This window comes from Tachyglossus aculeatus, chromosome Y4 (genome assembly GCF_015852505.1).
Source record: "Tachyglossus aculeatus isolate mTacAcu1 chromosome Y4, mTacAcu1.pri, whole genome shotgun sequence".
Taxonomy (NCBI): domain Eukaryota; kingdom Metazoa; phylum Chordata; class Mammalia; order Monotremata; family Tachyglossidae; genus Tachyglossus; species Tachyglossus aculeatus.
The window spans coordinates 11452141-11472475 of record NC_052096.1 but is presented as its reverse complement, the minus strand read 5'-3'; the positions used below and the strand labels follow the sequence as shown (position 1 = coordinate 11472475).

Here is a 20335-nt window from a genome sequence, read left to right as displayed (position 1 = left end):
AGCTCGCTATGGGCAGGGACCATCTCTACCGACTGTATCGTAGTGTGCTCTCCCAAGCGCTCAGGACAGTGCTCTGCGCACCATCAGCGCTCAGTAAATACAGATCGGTTGACGGGGAGAGAGTGTGCCTTCCTCCTGTTTGGGAAGGGGCTGTTCCCTCCTTGCCCAGCGACCCCGTGGGTAAGATGGCGGTCCTGTCCCTTCATCATCATCATCATCAATCGTATTTATTGAGCGCTTACTATGTGCAGAGCACTGGACTAAGCTCTTGGGAAGTCCAAATTGGCAACATATAGAGACAGTCCCTACCCAACAGTGGGCTCACAGTCTAAAAGGGGGAGACAGAGAACAAAACCAAACCTACTAACAAAATAAAATAAATAGAATAGATATGGACAAGTAAAATATAGAGTAATAAATATGTACAAACATATATATACATATATACAGGTGCTGTGGGGAAGGGAAGGAGGTGAGATGGGGGAGATGGAGAGGGGGATGAGGGGGAGAGGAAGGAAGGGGCTCAGTCTGGGAAGGCCTCCTGGAGGAGGTGAGCTCTCAGTAGGGCCTTGCGCCCCGGCCTCGGCCCCTCTCCAGGCGGTGAACCCGGTGGCCTTGGCGCTGGTGGCGTGGCACTCTTCCAAGGAGGTGGTGTTCGAAGGCGGGCCGGGCCCTTGGGTCCTGGAGCCGTCCCGCTTCTTCCTGGAGCTGAGCGCCGAGCGGCCCGAGTGGATCGGCGTGGTGCCCGGCGGGCGGGCGGCCCGGCGGAAGCAGAACCAGTACACCTACTGGGTTCACTGCCTGCAGCTGGGGGAGCAGGTAGCCCGCGGGCCGGCTGGCGGGCAGATGGGGCGAGGAGGGACGGGGCGGGCGGGGAAGGCCCTCTGCGCCCACGTGCCCGTCGTCCGCCTTCCCGAGGTCCGTCCTTCCACCGGCCCGCCGGGCCAGGCTCCGGGGGGACGAGTCTTGCGGAGGGCCCAGAGACCACCCCCCATAGACGTGAGGCCTGGCGCTGCCCGCTACCACCGGGAGTTGGTGCCCGGGGGAGTCCGGTCAGTGCGGGACGGGGGCCTGCCGGCCCTCCGCCTGCCCACGGGTGGTCCTTCACCCAGCTGAGGGTGTCCTCCCCACCCACCCACCCCCCGTCTCGTCGGACAGATGCTGATGTTCCGCGTGGGGAACCACCCGGGCGTCCTGAACCCCCACCCGGCCGTGGAGACGGTGCAGGTGGTCTTCGTGTGCGCCCACCCGGCCAGCCTGGCCGTCAGCCCCGTGTACCGGGTGCCGGCCGGAGCCCGGCCCTGCCCTCTGCCGCAGCACAACAAGCAGCTGGTCAGTCCGGGGCACCTTTCCGGGTTCTGCCCTCACGGCCCGTTCCTGTCCCCTCAGGCCCCCGGCCTATTCATCCATCGTCATCAATCGGATTTATTGAGCGCTTACTGGGTGCAGAGCACCGGACTAAGCGCTTGGGAAGTCCAAATTGGCATCATATAGAGACAGTCCCTACCCAACAGTGGGCTCACAGTCTAAAGCAGTCTATTCCGCTTGTGAGAGGCTTGTGAGAATAATAATAATAATAATAATAATAATAAGGGCATTTGTTAAGCGCTTACTATGTGCAGAGCACTGTTCTAAGCGCTGGGGGGGGATACAAGGTGATCAAGTTGTCCCACGTGGGGCTCACAGCCTTAATCCCCATTTTACAGATGAGGGAACTGAGGCTCAGAGAAGTTAAGTGACTTGCCCAAGGTCACACAGCAGACATGTGGCGGAGCCGGGATTCGAACTCATGACCTCTGACTCCAAAGCCAGTGCTCTTTCCAATGAGCCATGCTGCTTCAGAAGCAGTGCAGCCCAACGGCCGCTACCCGGGCCTCGGAGTCAGTAGGACCTGGGTTCTAATCCCGGCGCTGCCACGGGTCTGCTGTGTGACCTTGGGCAAGTCACTTCTCCGGGCCTGCTGAGAGCTCACCTCCTCCAGGAGGCCTTCCCACACTAGGCCCCTTCCTTCCTCTCCCCCTTGTCCCCCTCTCCATCCCCCCATCTTACCTCCTTCCCTTCCCCACAGCACCTGTATAGATGTATAGATGTTTGTCCATATTTATTACTCTATTTATTTTACTTGTCCATATCTATTCTATTTATTTTATTTTGTTAGTATGTTTGGTTTTGTTCTCCGTCTCCCCCTTTTAGACTGTGAGCCCAGTGTTGGGTAGGGACTGTCTCTATATGTTGCCAATTTGTCCTTCCCAAGCACTTAGTACAGTGCTCTGCACATAGTAAGCGCTCAATAAATACGATTGATGATGATGATGATGATGCAGAGCACTGGACTAAGCGCTTGGGAAGTACAAATTGGCATCTTATAGAGACAGTCCCTACCCAACAGTGGGCTCACAGTCTAAGGCAGTCTATTCCCCTTGTGAGAAGCTTGTGAGAAGCAGTGCGGCCCAACGGCCACAACCCGGGCCTCGGAGTCAGTAGGACCTGGGTTCTAATCCCGGCGCTGCCACGGGTCTGCTGTGTGACCTTGGGCAAGTCACTTCTCCGGGCCTGCTGAGAGCTCACCCCCTCCAGGAGGCCTTCCCAGACTGAGCCCCTTCCTTCCTCTCCCCCTCGTCCCCCTCTCCATCTCCCCCATCTCACCTCCTTCCCATCCCCACAGCACCTGGATAGATGTATATATGTTTGTACATATTTATTACTTTATTTATTTTACTTGTACATATCTCTTCTATTTATTTTATTTTGTTAGTATGTTTGGTTTTGTTCTCCGTCTCCCCCTTTTAGACTGTTGGTTAGGGACTGTCTCTATATGTTGCCAACTTGTACTTCCCAAGCGCTTAGTACAGTGCTCTGCACACAGCAAGCACTCAATAAATACGATTGATTGATTGATTGATTGTTGGGTAGGGACCGTCTCTAGATGTTGCCAACTTGTACTTCCCAAGCGCTTAGTCCAGTGCTCTGCACACAGTAAGCGCTCAATAACTACGATTGAATGAATGAAGATATGTTTGTATGTATTTATTACTCCATTGATTTATTTTGCTTGTACATATTTATTCTATTTATTTGACTTGGTTAATATGTTTTGTTGTCGGTCTCCCCCTTCTAGACTGTGAGCCCGCTGTCGGGCAGGGACCGTCTCTAGATGTTGCCAATTTGGACTTCCCAAGCGCTTAGTACGGTGCTCTGCACACAGTAAGCGCTCAATAAATACGATTGATGATGATGACGGGCCTCAGTTTCCTCATCTGGGAAATGAGGATAGGAATATGGGTCCCACGCGGGGCAGGGACCAACCTGATTAGCCCGCATCGACCCCGGCGCTCAGAACAGTGCCTGGCACGTGGTCGGGGCTTCACAAGCGCCGTAACTGTTATTATTATGAATTTTTCTGCGTTGGCGGGGCCCACCCCGTGGGAGGTGGCGGCGGTGTGGGGAGCCCCGAGGGGCAGCGAGGTCCGGTCAAACGCCGGCCCGCGCTGCGTCCGAGCACAGGTGCCCGTGTCCAGCCTGCGGGACACCGTCCTGGAGCTGACCGCGCTCGACCGGCATCGCAGGAAGTTCGACAACTTCAGCTCCCTGCTCGTGGACTGGGGGTCTTCCAACCGGACGCTCGCCCACTTTGAGCCCGACGAGCCCATGGCCGTGGTGGCCAAGGGGGACGGCAGTGGCCAGACCAGGCTGCACGGTAAATCATCATCATCATCGTATTTATTGAGCGCTTACTGTGTGCAGAGCACTGGACTAAGCGCTTGGGAAGGACAAATTGGCAACATATAGAGACAGTCCCTACCCAACAGTGGGCTCACAGTCTAAAAGGGGGAGATGCAAATGGGAGGCACCCAATCCAGTGCCCCTCCACCCCCTGGGGACCCAGCACAGTGTCCCTCCGCGTGACGGGCACCAACCCATTCATTCATTCATTCAGTCGTATTTATTGAGTGCTTCCTGTGTGCAGAGCACTGGACTAAGCGCTTGGGAAGTCCAAGTTGGCAACATGTAGAGACGGTCCCTACCCAACAGCGGGCTCACGATCATTCATTGTCATATTTATTGAGCACTTACTGTGTGCAGACCATTGTGCTAAGCACTTAAGAGAGTTCTATCATCATCATCATCAATCGTATTTATTGAGCGCTTACTGTGTGCAGAGCACTGGACTGAGCGCTTGGGAAGTCCAAGTTGGCAACATCTAGAGACGGTCCCTACCCAACAGCGGGCTCACGGTCATTCATTGTCATATTTATTGAGCACTTACTGTGTGCAGACCATTGTGCTAAGCACTTAAGAGAGTTCTATCATCATCATCATCAATCGTATTTATTGAGCGCTTCCTGTGTGCAGAGCACTGCAATAAGCGCTTGGGAAGTACAAGTTGGCAACATCTAGAGACGGTCCCTTCCCAACAGCGGGCTCACGGTCATTCATTGTCATATTTATTGAGCACTAACTGTGTGCAGACCATTGTGCTAAGCACTTAAGAGAGTTCTATCATCATCATCATCATCAATCGTATTTATTGAGCGCTTACTGTGTGCAGAGCACTGTACTAAGCGCTTGGGAAGTCCAAGTTAGCAACATATAGAGATGGTCCCTACCCAACAGTGGGCTCACGGTCATTCATTGTCATATTTATTGAGCACTTACTGTGTGCAGACCATTGTGCTAAGCACTTAAGAGAGTTCTATCATCATCATCATCAATCGTATTTATTGAGCGCTTACTGTGTGCAGAGCACTGGACTGAGCGCTTGGGAAGTCCAAGTTGGCAACATCTAGAGACGGTCCCTACCCAACAGCGGGCTCACGGTCATTCATTGTCATATTTATTGAGCACTTACTGTGTGCAGACCATTGTGCTAAGCACTTAAGAGAGTTCTATCATCATCATCATCAATCGTATTTATTGAGCGCTTCCTGTGTGCAGAGCACTGCAATAAGCGCTTGGGAAGTACAAGTTGGCAACATCTAGAGACGGTCCCTTCCCAACAGCGGGCTCACGGTCATTCATTGTCATATTTATTGAGCACTAACTGTGTGCAGACCATTGTGCTAAGCACTTAAGAGAGTTCTATCATCATCATCATCATCAATCGTATTTATTGAGCGCTTACTGTGTGCAGAGCACTGTACTAAGCGCTTGGGAAGTCCAAGTTAGCAACATATAGAGATGGTCCCTACCCAACAGTGGGCTCACGGTCATTCATTGTCATATTTATTGAGCACTTACTGTGTGCAGACCATTGTGCTAAGCACTTAAGAGAGTTCTATCATCATCATCATCAATCGTATTTATTGAGCGCTTACTGTGTGCAGAGCACTGGACTGAGCGCTTGGGAAGTCCAAGTTGGCAACATCTAGAGACGGTCCCTACCCAACAGCGGGCTCACGGTCATTCATTGTCATATTTATTGAGCACTTACTGTGTGCAGACCATTGTGCTAAGCACTTAAGAGAGTTCTATCATCATCATCATCAATCGTATTTATTGAGCGCTTCCTGTGTGCAGAGCACTGCAATAAGCGCTTGGGAAGTACAAGTTGGCAACATCTAGAGACGGTCCCTTCCCAACAGCGGGCTCACGGTCATTCATTGTCATATTTATTGAGCACTAACTGTGTGCAGACCATTGTGCTAAGCACTTAAGAGAGTTCTATCATCATCATCATCATCAATCGTATTTATTGAGCGCTTACTGTGTGCAGAGCACTGTACTAAGCGCTTGGGAAGTCCAAGTTAGCAACATATAGAGATGGTCCCTACCCAACAGTGGGCTCACGGTCATTCATTGTCATATTTATTGAGCACTTACTGTGTGCAGACCATTGTGCTAAGCACTTAAGAGAGTTCTATCATCATCATCATCAATCGTATTTATTGAGCGCTTACTGTGTGCAGAGCACTGGACTGAGCGCTTGGGAAGTCCAAGTTGGCAACATCTAGAGACGGTCCCTACCCAACAGCGGGCTCACGGTCATTCATTGTCATATTTATTGAGCACTTACTGTGTGCAGACCATTGTGCTAAGCACTTAAGAGAGTTCTATCATCATCATCATCAATCGTATTTATTGAGCGCTTCCTGTGTGCAGAGCACTGCAATAAGCGCTTGGGAAGTACAAGTTGGCAACATCTAGAGACGGTCCCTTCCCAACAGCGGGCTCACGGTCATTCATTGTCATATTTATTGAGCACTAACTGTGTGCAGACCATTGTGCTAAGCACTTAAGAGAGTTCTATCATCATCATCATCATCAATCGTATTTATTGAGCGCTTACTGTGTGCAGAGCACTGTACTAAGCGCTTGGGAAGTCCAAGTTAGCAACATATAGAGATGGTCCCTACCCAACAGTGGGCTCACGGTCATTCATTGTCATATTTATTGAGCACTTACTGTGTGCAGACCATTGTGCTAAGCACTTAAGAGAGTTCTATCATCATCATCATCAATCGTATTTATTGAGCGCTTACTGTGTGCAGAGCACTGGACTGAGCGCTTGGGAAGTCCAAGTTGGCAACATCTAGAGACGGTCCCTACCCAACAGCGGGCTCACGGTCATTCATTGTCATATTTATTGAGCACTTACTGTGTGCAGACCATTGTGCTAAGCACTTAAGAGAGTTCTATCATCATCATCATCAATCGTATTTATTGAGCGCTTCCTGTGTGCAGAGCACTGCAATAAGCGCTTGGGAAGTACAAGTTGGCAACATCTAGAGACGGTCCCTTCCCAACAGCGGGCTCACGGTCATTCATTGTCATATTTATTGAGCACTAACTGTGTGCAGACCATTGTGCTAAGCACTTAAGAGAGTTCTATCATCATCATCATCATCAATCGTATTTATTGAGCGCTTACTGTGTGCAGAGCACTGTACTAAGCGCTTGGGAAGTCCAAGTTAGCAACATATAGAGATGGTCCCTACCCAACAGTGGGCTCACGGTCATTCATTGTCATATTTATTGAGCACTTACTGTGTGCAGACCATTGTGCTAAGCACTTAAGAGAGTTCTATCATCATCATCATCATCAATCGTATTTATTGAGCGCTTCCTGTGTGCAGAGCACTGGACTAAGCGCTTGGGAAGTACAAGTTGGCAACATATAGAGACGGTCCCTACCCAACCGTGGGCTCATGGTCATTCATTGTCATATTTATTGAGCACTTACTGTGTGCAGACCATTGTGCTAAGCACTTAAGAGAGTTCTATCATCATCATCATCAATCGTATTTATTGAGCGCTTACTGTGTGCAGAGCACTGGACTAAGCGCTTGGGAAGTCCAAGTTGGCAACATATAGAGACGGTCCCTACCCAACAGCGGGCTCACGGTCATTCATTGTCATATTTATTGAGCACTTACTGTGTGCAGACCATTGTGCTAAGCACTTAAGAGAGTTCTATCATCATCATCATCATCAATCGTATTTATTGAGCGCTTACTGTGTGCAGAGCACTGGACTAAGCACTTGGGAAGTCCAAGTTGGCAACATCTAGAGACAGTCCCTACCCAACAGTGGGCTCACAGTCTAAAAGGGGAGTTCTAGACTGTGAGCCCATTGTTGGGTAGGGATCATCTCTATATGCTTCTGACTTGTACTTCCCAAGCACTTAGTACAGCACTCTGCACACAGTAGGCGCTCAATAAATATAATTGAATGAATGAATAAATATGATGGAATGAATGAATGAGAGGACACGATAAAGACACATTCCCTGCCCACAACGAACTTATTCATTCAATCGTATTTATTGAACGCTTACTCTGTGCAGAGCACTGTAGTAAGCGCTTGGAAACTTACAGTCTACGGGACCGTCTCTATATGTTGCCAACTTGTACTTCCCAAGCGCTTAGTACAGTGCTCTGCACACGGTAAGCGCTCAATAAACACGATTGATTGATTGATTGATAGAGCACAGGCCTTGGAGCCAGAATATCATGGGTTCAGTCATTCTTTCATTCAATCATATTTATTGAGCGCTTACTGTGTGCAGAGCACTGTACTAAGCGCTTGGGAAGGACAAGTTGGCAACATCTAGAAACAGTCCCTACCCAACAACGGGCTCACAGTCTAGAACTCCCCTTTTAGACCGTGAGCCCACTGTTGGGTCGGGACCGTCTCTAGATGTTGCCAACTTGGACTTCCCAAGCGCTTAGTCCAGTGCTCTGCACACGGTAAGCGCTCAATAAATACGATTGATGATGCTGATGATAGAACTCTCTTAAGTGCTTAGCACAATGGTCTGCACACAGTAAGCGCTCAATAAATATGACAGTGAGTGACCGTGAGCCCACTGTTGGGTGTCAAGCCATCAGAATAAATAGAGATGAAGCTAGATGCCCATCATTCCCGGCTCCGCCATTTGTCTGCTGTGTGACCCTGGGCCGGTCACGTCACTTGTCTGGGACTCAGTTCCCTCATCTGTAAAATGGGGATTAAGACTGTGAGCGACAGGGACTGTATCCAACCCAGTTTGCTTCTATCCACCCCGGCGCTTTGTGCAGTGCCTGGCGCATAGTATGCACTTAACAAACAACATATTATTATTATTGCAGTGTCCCTACCCACAACAGGCAGCTAATACAGAGCCCCCTGTAAGCGATAGGCCCCTAGTCAAGGCCTCCACACGGCTCAGGTTCTCAGCACGTCACCCTGGATAAAGTAGGCGCTCAGTAAATAGCACTGATCGGAAGCCACGCACCTCGGGGGATGAACAGGCCCCCCGGCTCGGGCTAGCCGTGTGACCCGCCCTCCCGGGGGGCGGCGGGGCCCGGCCACGGCCAACGAGACCCCGTCCGGGCTGTCCATCACTACACCCGCAGGTCACCGGGTCCTGAGGACCCACCGGCTCAAGGGGACGCTTTTCGTCAGAGTCGGCCTGCACGGCTACCGAGAGGACGACGGCACCTACGTGAGTGTCCGGCCTGCTGGCCCTGGAGAGCTGGGCCCCCCTTCCCCGTGTCTGGCCCTGTATATATGTATATATGGTTGTACATATTTATTACTCTATTTATTTATTTATTTATTTTACTTGTACATTTCTATCCTACTTATTTTATTTTGTTGGTATGTTTGGTTCTGTTCTCTGTCTCCCCCTTTTAGACTGTGAGCCCATTGTTGGGTAGGGACTGTCTCTATGTGATGCCAATTTGTACTTCCCAAGCGCTTAGTACAGTGCTCTGCACATAGTAAGCGCTCAATAAATACGATTGATTGATTGATTGATTGGCCCGGATAATAATAACAACAACGGAATTTATCAAGCGCTTACTACGTGCGAAGCACTGTTCTAATCGCTGGGGAGGTCACAGGGTGATCAGTTTGTCCCGCTCTTCATCCCCGTTTGACAGATGAGGCCACTGAGGCCCAGAGAAGCGAAGTGACTTGCCCAAAGTCACACAGCTGACGAGAGGCGGAGCCGGGGTTCGAAGGATCCCACCCGGCTCAGCCTCGGGGGTCTCCCCCGGTGCCCTGGTTGGGCGGGGGACCCGCGCCTACCCCGCTGATGCCCGCCCTGTCCCCCCAGAGCGTCGCCGACCTGCCGGCGTCCGTGACGGTGGAGCTTCTGCTGGTGGAGGACGTGACCGTCGTCCCGGAGAACGCCACCATCTACAACCACCCGGACGTCAAGGTGGGCAGGGGACGGGACGGGGGGCCGGAGCGGGGGGCCGGGCCGGGCCTAGTGGACACCCCCCACCTCCCTCCCTCCATCCCAGGAGACGTTTGCCCTCGTGGAAGGGTCGGGCTACTTCCTGGTCACCAGCCGCGAGCAGGAGGTCGTGGCCGTCACCTACCGGGAGCCCGACAGCTTCATCCAGGTGGGTCCGGTCCGTTCATTCATTCATTCAGTCAGTCGTATTTGCTGAGCGCTTACTGTGTGCGGAGCACCGGACTGAGCGCTTGGGAAGTCCAAGTTGGCAACATCGAGAGACGGTCCCTACCCGACGGCGGGCTCACAGTCTGGAAGGGGGAGACAGACGACAAAACAAGACAGATTGACATAATAAATAGAATATGTACAAGTAAAATAGAGTAATAAATACGTACAAACATATAGGCAGGGGCTGTGGGGAAGGGAAGGAGGTAAGGCGGCGGGGATGGGGAGGGGGAGAGGAAGGAGAAGGCTCAGTCTGGAGGAGGTGAGCGCTCAGTAGGGCCTTGACCGTTCCCCGCTCGGCCCGGTCAAGCCGGTCTCGGACCCGCCTCCCGGACGGCGGGTGGCAGGGCCTTCCTCGAAGTGGGCAGGGTGACCCCGGGTCCCTGCCAGGTGGTGCCGATCCAGTCCGGCTTGGTGACGTTGGAGGTGTACGACCTGTGCCTGGCCTTCCTGGGACCCGCCCGGGTCCAGCTGAGCGTGGTCAACGTACACGAGCTGGAGGTGGACGTCATCGGCAAGGTGAGGAGCCGGCCGCCCTCCAGTCACTCGGTCAAGTACACAGAGCGCTTATTCATCAATCAATCAATCAATCGTATTTATTGAGTGCTTACTGTGTGCAGAGCACTGTACTGAGCGCTTGGGAAGTCCAAGTTGGCAACATGTAGAGACAGTCCCTACCCAACAGTGGGCTCACAGTCTAAAAGGGGGAGACGGAGAACAAAACCAAACATACTAACAAAATAAAATGAATAGAATAGATATGTACAAGTAAAATAAATAGAGTAATAAATATGTACAAACATATATACATCTATACAGGTGCTGTGGGGAAGGGAAGGAGGTAAGATGGGGGGATGGAGAGGGGGGTGAGGGGGAGAGGAAGGAAGGGGCTCAGTCTGGGAAGGCCTCCTGGAGGCCATTCATCCATTCATTCATTCATTCAATCGTACTTATTGAGCGCTGACTGTGTGCAGAGCACTGGACTGAGCGCTTGGGAAGTACAAGCCGGCAACATCTAGAGACGGTCCCTCCCCAACAACGGGCTCGCGGTCTAGAAGGGGGAGACAGACGACAAAACAGAACTCGTAGGCGGGTGTCAAAGCCGTCAGAACAAATAGAATTAAAGCTCTACGCACGTCGTTAACAAAATGGAATAGAAAATATGTGCAAGTAAAATAAATAGAGTAATAAATCTGTATAAATATATATATATACAAGCGCTGTGGGGAGGGGAAGGAGGTAGGGCAGGGGGGTGGGGAGGAGGAGAGGAAAAAGGGGGCTCAGTGTGGGAAGGCCTCCTGGAGGAGGTGAGCTCTCAGGAGGGCTTTGAAGGGAGGAAGAGAGCTAGCTTGGCGGATGTGCGGAGGGAGGGCATTCCGGGCCAGGGGGAGGACGTTGGCCGGGGGTCGACAGCGGGACAGGCGAGATTGTGTAGAGCACTGTACTGAGCGCTCGGGAGAGTACAATGCAACGATAAACAGATGCATCGCCTGCCCACGACGAGCTTACGGTCTGGGAGGGGAGACGGGCCGCTGTACGGATGAGAGCGTTGCCCTCGGCCCCACCTTCCGTGGGGGCTGACCCCTGGCTTACAAGAGGGTCCAGAGGACAGTCAGAGCTTGCGGGGGCGTCCCTGGGGGTCACTGAGACCGGCCGGGGGGCGTTAGGGAAGGTTTCCTGGAGGAGGCGGGCCACGTCTGGGAGCCACGTGGTGCCCGGGCGTTGGAAACAGAGGCGGAGCCCGTCCCCCTTCCCGCCTCACCCCCGGGGCCCCCTCGTCGCTGCCCCGTCCCCCGTCCCCCCACGACCCTCAGGTGGAGGTCGGAAAGTCGGTGCCGGTGAGGGTCCGGGTCCTGGGCCGCCCCAAGCAGCCCTTCCAGAAGAAATACTTCCGCCACATGGAGCTCGGGCTGCAGCTGGCCTCCGCCATCGTCACCCTGACGTGAGTGTCCCGCCTCACTGCGTCCTCCCCCCGCCCGGCCCGGGACGCGGCCGAGGACGGGCCCGACGGGGACCCCGCTTTGGGCCGCGCCGGGCCCGGTGGGCGCCCCGAGCCCCCGCAGACACCTCCCCGCGCCCCTCTGCCACAGACCCATGGAGGAGGAGGACGAGTGGACCGAGACCCACCTCCTCCGGGCCCTCACCGTCGGGCAGACCACGCTGGTGGCCGTCGCCAGGGACAAGGCGGGCAGGAAGTTGACATCTGCCCCGCACCAGATCGAAGTAAGTAATAATAATAATAATAATAATGGCATTTATTAAGCGCTTACTATGTGCAGAGCACTGTTCTAAGCGCTGGGGAGGTGACAAGGTGATCAGGTTGTCCCCCGGGAGCTCACAGTCTTCATCCCCATTTTACAGATGTGGCCACTGAAGTGGTCTTGCCTGGTCCCCATCCCCCGGGCCGCTCCCTGCCATCCACTGCCACGGCCTAGCGGACGGAGCTCAGGCCTGGCAGTCGGAAGGTCGTGGGTTCTAATCCTCACATCGCCACTCGTCTGGCGGCTGACTCTGGGCAGGTCACTTCACTTCCCTGTGCCTCAGTTACGTCATCTGTAAAACGGGGAGCCAGAGTGTGAGCCCCGCATGGGGCAGGGACTGTGTCCAACCCAATTTGCTTGTGTCCGATCTGGCGCTTAATATAGTGCCTGGTACGTAGCAAGCACATAACAAATACAATAGCGATAATAATAATACTAATGACAGATACCAGAATTAATCATCATCAATCGTATTTATTGAGCGCTTACTATGTGCAGAGCAATTAATAATAATAATAATAATAATGATCTTATTTGTTAAGCGCTTACTATCTGCAAAGCACTGTTCTAAGCCCTGGGGGGATACAAGGTGATCAGGTTGTCCCACGTGGGGCTCACAGTCTTAATCCCCATTTTACAGATGAGGCCCAGAGAAGTGAAGTGACTTGCCCAAAGTCACACAGTTGACAGTTGGCAGAGCCGGGATTTGAACCCATGACCTCTGACTCCAAAGCCCGGGCTCTTTCCACTGAGCCATGCCGCTTCTCTATTATTAATTAATTCATTCAATCAATTGTATTTATTGAGCGCTTACTGTGTGCAGAGCACTGCACTAAGCTCTTTGGGAAGGGCAGATCGGCAACATATAGAGACGGTCCCTACCCAACAGTGGGCTCACGGTCTAGAAATAATAGTTATAATAATAATAACCTTCTAGACTCTGAGCCCGTTGTCAGGTAGGGACCGTCTCTATATGTTGCCAACTTGTACTTCCCAAGCGCTTAGTACAGCGCTCTGCACACAGTAAGCGCTCAATAAATACGATTGATTGATTATTATTTGTGTATATATATATATACACAAATAATGTATATATATATAATGTATATATGTGTATATTTTATTTTGTTAGTATGTTTGGTTTTGTTCTCTGTCTCCCCCTTTTAGACTGTGAGCCCGCTGTTGGGTAGGGACTGTCTCTATATGTTGCCAGTTTGTACTTCCCAAGCGCTTAATACAGTGCTCTGCACATAGTAAGCGCTCAACAAATACGATTGATGATGATGATGATGATGTTTGTACATATTTATTACTCTATTTATTTATTTATTTTACTTGTACACATCTATTCTATTTATTTTATTTTGTTAGTATGTTTGGTTTTGTCTCCCCCTTGTAGACTGTGAGCCCACTGTTGGGTAGGGACTGTCTCTAGATGTTGCCAATTTGTACTTCCCAAGCGCTTAGTACAGTGCTCTGCACATAGTAAGCACTCAACAAATACGATTGATGATGATGATGATGTTTGTACGTATTTATTACTCTATTTATTTATTTATTTTACTTGTACACATCTATTCTATTTATTTTATTTTGTTAGTATGTTTGGTTTTGTCTCCCCCTTTTAGACCGTGAGCCCACTGCTGGGTAGGGACCGTCTCTATATGTTGCCAACTTGGACTTCCCAAGCGCTTAGTCCAGCGCTCTGCACACAGTAAGCGCTCAATAAATACGATTGATGATGATGATGATGATTTGTGCTCTGCTTCTCTCTCTCCCCAGGTATTCCCTCCTTTCCGGCTCATCCCCGAGAAGATCACCCTCATTCCCACCAACATGGTGCAGGTGAGCCGGGGGGCGGCCCCGCTGAGGTAACTGAGGCCCAGAGAAGTGAAGTATCTTGCCCAAGGTCACACAGGTGACAATGTATATATGTTTGTACATATTTTTTACTCTATTTATTTATTTTACTTGTATACATCTATTCTATTTATTTTATTTTGTTAGTATGTTTGGTTTTGTTCTCCGTCTCCCCCTTTTAGACTGGAAGCCCACTGTTGGGTAGGGACTGTACATGTTGCCAATTTGTACTTCCCAAGCGCTTAGTACAGTGCTCTGCACACAGTAAGCGCTCAATAAATATGACGGGGGGGGGGCCCGCGGGGGTTCCCCCCGTGCCGTCGGGGCGGGGACCGGAGTCATCATCATCATCATCATCATCAATCGTATTTGTTGAGCGCTTACTATGTGCAGAGCACTGGACTAAGCGCTTGGGAAGTACAAATTGGCAACATACAGAGACGGTCCCTACCCAACAGTGGGCTCACAATCTAAAAGAGGGAGACAGAGAACAAAACCAAACATACTAACAAAATAAAATATACACATATATGCATATATACATTATATATATATATATATACATTATTTGTGTATATATATATATATATATATATATATATATATATATATATATACACAAATAATAATCAATCGCGGGACAACCTGATCATCTTGTATCCCCTCCAGCGCATAGAACATCATCATCATCATCAATCATCATCATCAATCGTATTTATTGAGCGCTTACTATGTGCACAGCACTGGACTAAGCGCTTGGGAAGTACAAATCGGCAACATATAGAGACAGTCATCATCATCATCATCATCAATCGTATTTGTTGAGCGCTTACTATGTGCAGAGCACTGGACTAAGCGCTTGGGAAGTACAAATCGGCAACATATAGAGACAGTCATCATCATCATCATCATCAATCGTATTTATTGAGCGCTTACTATGTGCAGAGCACTGGACTAAGCGCTTGGGAAGTACAAATCGGCAACATATAGAGACAGTCATCATCATCATCATCATCAATCGTATTTATTGAGAGCTTACTATGTGCAGAGCACTGGACTAAGCGCTTGGGAAGTCGTTCACGGGGGTCTCCGTGTGCGGCAGGTGATGTGCGAGGGCGGCCCCCAGCCCCAGTCCCTCATCGACTTCACCGTCAGCAACAAGACCGTCGCCCTGGTGAACCGCGGGGGACAGGTGACGGCGCAGGCGGTGGGCACCGCCGTGATCCACGGCACCATCCAGACGGTCAACGAGGACACCGGCCTGGTCACCGTGTTCTCCCAGGTGCCTGCCGCGCCCGGCCTCCCTGGCGAGAACGGGGCTCTCCCGCCGGGAGCCGGCTTCGGAAATCCAGCCTGACGGTCCCCCGTCCGCTGAGGGTGGCGGTCATCATCATCAATCGTATTTATTGAGCGCTTACTGTGTGCAGGGCACTGTACTATGCGCTTGGGAAGTCCAAGTTGGCAACATCTAGAGACAGTCCCTACCCAACAGTGGGCTTACAGTCTAGAAGGGGGAGACAGAGAACAAAACCAAACATACTAACAAAATAAAATAAATAGAATAGATATGTACAAGTAAAATAGAGTAATAAATATGTACAAACATATATACATCATCATCATCAGTCGTATTTATTGAGCGCTTACTGTGTGCAGGGCACTGTACTAAGCGCTTGGGAAGTCCAGGTTGGCAACATCTAGAGACAGTCCCTACCCAACAGTGGGCTCACAGTCTAAAAGGGGGAGACGGAGAACAAAACCAAACATACTAACAAAATGAAATAAATAGAATAGATATGGACAAGTAAAATAGAGTAATAAATATGTACAAACATATATACATCTATCCAGGTGCTGTGGGGAAGGGAAGGAGGTAAGATGGGGGGGATGGAGAGGGGGGCGAGGGGGAGAGGAAGGAAGGGGCTCAGTGTGGGAAGGCCTCCTGGAGGAGGTGAGCTCTCAGTAGGGCCTTGAAGGGAGGAAGAGAGCGAGCTTGGCGGATGGGCATCCAGGCCAGGGGGATGACTTGGGCCGGGGGTCGATGGCGGTCCCCCGTCCGTTGAGGCCAGCGGTCCAGTCGGCGCTGACCCTCCGGACTCCCCTCCCCGGCTCAGCGCGCCACGCTGTCGTCCCCACCTCCACCGCAGGACGAGGTCGAGGTGGAAGTCGTCCAGCTGCGGGCCATCAGGATCCTGGCGGCCACCACCCGGCTCGTCACCGACACCGAGGTGAGGCCTCCGTCCCCACCGGGCGGGAGGGCGCCCACCGGGGCGGGGGGGACCCCCGTATCACCCCGCTCCTCCTCGTCCCCAGATGCCGGTCTACGTCATGGGGCTGGGCAGCGCCCAGACGCCCTTCTCTTTCGGCAACGCCAACCCCGGGCTCACGTTTCACTGGGCCGTGAGCAAGAGGGACGTCCTGGACCTGGAGCCCAGGCAGGCAGAGGTGCGGGCACTTACCCCACGCCCCTCGCCGTCCTCACCCCCGCAGCCCTCCCGCAATCCCGTTTCCCCGAGAACCACCCGTTGACGCCCTCCCCGAAGGCCACCAGTCCCAAGCGTCGGTGGTATTTATTGAGCGCTTACCGTGTGCGGGGCACTGGACTGAGCGCTTGGGAGAGGACAACAGAACAAGAAACAGACACATCCCCCCGCCCACGACGAGCTAGAAGGGGAGTCGGACGCGAACAGAAATAAAGAAATGACAGGCGTGGACATAAGTGGCACAAGGCTGGGACGGGGGATGAAGAAAGGGAGCGAGTCAGGGCGACGCAGAAGAGACGGGGGAAGGAGGGCTCGGTCAGGGAAGGCCTCTTGGAGGAGGTGTGATTTCTCCCTTTCTTTAACTGGCCTCCGAGAGACCCCAACTCGAGGCCCCCTCACCTCCGAAGGGCCCTACCCCGGTTTCCCGCGTCGGCCGGTCTCCCGGAGGCCCTTCCTCCCCCGAGGGGCCTCACCGGGCCCCCCGGGGCCGCCCCGCGCTGGCCCCCAGGCGGGCCTGGAGCCTCCGGCCCAGGTGAGCTTCGCCGCGGTGGTGCGCACGCGGGCCGCCGGCCGGACCAACATCCGCGTCACCGTGCGCTGCCCCTCCGCCACCGCCTCCGCCTCCACTCCCGCCTGCGCCGCCGCCACCTCCCAGCTGGACGGAGGCCTGCTCCAGTTCTCGGACGAGGTGCAGATCCTGGTACGGCCCCCCACCGTCCATTCAGTCCCTCATTCAATGCCCCCAATCCCTCTGCCCATCCGCCAAGCTCGCTGTCTTCCTCCCTTCAAGGCCCTACTGAGAGCTCACCTCCTCCAGGAGGCCTTCCCACACTAGGCCCCTTCCTTCCTCTCCCCCTCGTCCCCCTCTCCATCCCCCTCATCTTCCCTCCTTCCCTTCCCCACAGCACCTGTATATATGTTTGTACATGTTTATTACTCTATCTTACTTGTACATATCTACTCTATTTATTTTATTTTGTTAGTATCTTTGCTTTTGTTCCCCGTCTCCCCCTTTTAGACTGTGAGCCCACTGTTGGGTAGGGACTGTCTCTATATGTTGCCAATTTGCACTTCCCAAGCGCTTAGTACAGTGCTCTGCACATAGTAAGCGCTCAATAAATACGATTGATGATGATGATGATGATTCATTCCCTCATTCAATGCCTTCCCTCTGCCCATCCGCCAAGCTAGCTCTCTTCCTCCCTTCAAGGCCCTGCTGAGAGCTCACCTCCTCCAGGAGGCCTTCCCACACTAGGCCCCTTCCTTCCTCTCCCCCTCGTCCCCCTCTCCACACCCCTCATCTTACCTCCTTCCCTTCCCCACAGCACCTGTATATATGTTTGTACATATTTATTACTCTATTTTACTTGTCCATATCTATTCTATTTATTTTATTCTGTTAGTATGTTTGGTTTTGTTCTCCGTCTCCCCCTTTTAGACTGTGAGCCCACTGTTGGGTAGGGACTGTCTCTAGATGTTGCCAACTTGGACTTCCCAAGCGCTTAGTACAGTGCTCTGCACACAGTAAGCGCTCAATAAATACGATTGATGATTTTACTTGTACATATCTATTCTATTTATTTTATTTTGTTAGTATGTTTGGTTTTGTTCTCCGTCTCCCCCTTTTAGACTGTGAGCCCACTGTTGGGTAGGGACTGTCTCTAGATGTAGCCAACTTGGACTTCCTAAGCGCTTAGTACAGTGCTCTGCACACAGTAAGCACTCGATAAATACGATTGACGATGATTTTACTTGTACATATCTATTCTATTTATTTTATTTTGTTAGTATGTTTGGTTTTGTTCTCCGTCTCCCCCTTTTAAGACTGTGAGCCCACTGTTGGGTAGGGACCGTCCCTATATGTTGCCAACTTGGACTTCCCAAGCACTTAGTACAGTGCTCTGCACACAGTCAGCGCTCGATAAATACGATTGATTGATTCATTCGTGCATTCATTCGCTCGTATTTATCAAACGCCCACTGTGGGCGGAACTCTCTGCCAAGCGCTTGGGAGAGTACAACCATAAACAGACGCTTTCCCTGCCCACCTTTTTTCCATTCCCTGTCCCGTCTTCCGCTGCCCCACCTTTGGACCCCACTTGAGTCAAGAGGCCCTGCCTCCCTCCCTCCCGGCCCCTCCATCATCATCAATCGTATTTATTGAGCGCTTACTCTGTGCAGAGCACTGTACTAAGCGCTTGGGAAGTACAAATTGGCAACATATAGAGACAGTCCCTACCCAACAGTGGGCTCACAGTCTAAAAGGACTCCATCCCACTCCCCCACCCGAACTGGCTGGCTGCTCTCCCAAGCGCCGAGTACAGCGCTCCGCACGCAGTAAGCGCTCAGTAAATAGGACGGGGTGACCCCCCGCAGGTGTTTGAGAAGCTCCAGCTGCTGTGTCCTGAGTGTCCAACCGAGAGGGTCCTCATGTCCATGAACTCACAGTTCCAGCTGCACACCAACAGGTAGGGGGGCAGGGGTAGGGGGGAGCGGGTTTGGGGGCACCCATGGGAGCACGAGGCCGAAAGCGCGGACCATCTCGCTTTCTTCCCCTCCTTTCCCTCCATCCCTCCCGCTTTATTGCTCCAATCAATCAATCAGTCGTGTTTATCGAGCGCTTACTGTGTGCAGAGCACTGGACTAAGCGCCTGGGAAGTCCAAGTTGGCAACATATAGAGACAGTCCCTACCCAACAGTGGGCTCACAGTCTAAAACTTCCCCCCACTTCTCCACTTCATTCATTCATTCATTCATTCAATCGTATTTATCATCATCATCATCATCAATCGTATTTATTGAGCGCTTACTGGGTGCAGAGCACTGGACTAAGCGCTTGGGAAGTCCAAGTTGGCAACATCTAGAGACGGTCCCTCCCCAACAGCGGGCTCACAGTCTAGAAGGGGGAGACAGACAACAAAACATATTAACAAAATACAATTCATTCATTCATTCATTCAATCGTATTTATTGAGCGCTTACTGTGTGCAGAGCACTGGACTAAGCGCCACTTCTCCCCATCCCGTCCGGCGTCCATCCTTCCGCCTTTTCCGCTTGAAAAGCCCTACTGAGAGCTCACCTCCTCCAGGAGGCCTTCCCAGACTGAGCCCCCTCCTTCCTCTCCCCCTCCTCATCCCCACAGCACCTGTATATGTGTATATATCTTTGTACGTATTTATTACCCTATTTTATTTGTACATATTTATTCTATTAATTTTATTTTGTTAATATGTTTTGTTTTGTTGTCTGTCTCCCCAAATTCGTGAAGCATTCCATATTTTTAGGCCCTACTGAGAGCTCACCTCCTCCAAGAGGCCTTCCCAGACTGAGCCCCTTCCTTCCTCTCCCCCTCGTCCCCCTCTCCATCCCCCACATCTTACCTCCTTCCCTTCCCCACAGCACCTGTACATATGTATATATGTTTGTACATATTTATTACTCTATTTATTTTACTTGTACATATCTATTCTATTTATTATATTTTGTTAGTATGTTTGGTTTTTTTTTTCTCTGTCTCCCCCTTTTAGACTGTGAGCCCACTGTTGGGTATGGCCATACCTATCATTTATCCATTTCTGTCGACGTCGGTCTCCCCCTCTAGACTGTAAACTCATTGTGGACGGGGAATGCGGCCTTTAGATTGTTCTGCTGTCCGCCCCTAAGCGCTTAATACGGTGTTCAGTAAGCGCTCAATAAATACGATGGCTGCCTGGCTAACTAGCGCTTAGTCCAGTGCTCTGCACACAGTAAGCGCTCAATAAATACGATTGAATGAATGCCTAGAACTGGGCAGCCGTGGCTCCGACCCCCGGGGGCAACCCTCTGAGCGCCAAGCGGGTAGT

The 20335-nt window shown here is 51.7% G+C and overlaps 1 protein-coding gene across 1 annotated transcript in view; it reads left to right on the top strand.

Moving 5' to 3' along the window:
• Positions 1-20335, top strand: part of NUP210L (nucleoporin 210 like) — a 63294-nt gene that overhangs the window by 25349 nt on the left and 17610 nt on the right. Inside the window, exons 15-29 of the mRNA XM_038768484.1 lie at positions 598-819; positions 1159-1332; positions 3505-3697; positions 8835-8923; positions 9539-9643; positions 9729-9830; positions 10280-10408; positions 11704-11831; positions 11980-12112; positions 13933-13995; positions 15113-15292; positions 16158-16238; positions 16324-16455; positions 17002-17193; positions 18870-18961. Coding sequence (XP_038624412.1) covers positions 598-819; positions 1159-1332; positions 3505-3697; positions 8835-8923; positions 9539-9643; positions 9729-9830; positions 10280-10408; positions 11704-11831; positions 11980-12112; positions 13933-13995; positions 15113-15292; positions 16158-16238; positions 16324-16455; positions 17002-17193; positions 18870-18961 — 2015 coding nt within the window. The remainder of the gene's footprint in view (positions 1-597; positions 820-1158; positions 1333-3504; positions 3698-8834; positions 8924-9538; positions 9644-9728; positions 9831-10279; positions 10409-11703; positions 11832-11979; positions 12113-13932; positions 13996-15112; positions 15293-16157; positions 16239-16323; positions 16456-17001; positions 17194-18869; positions 18962-20335) is intronic.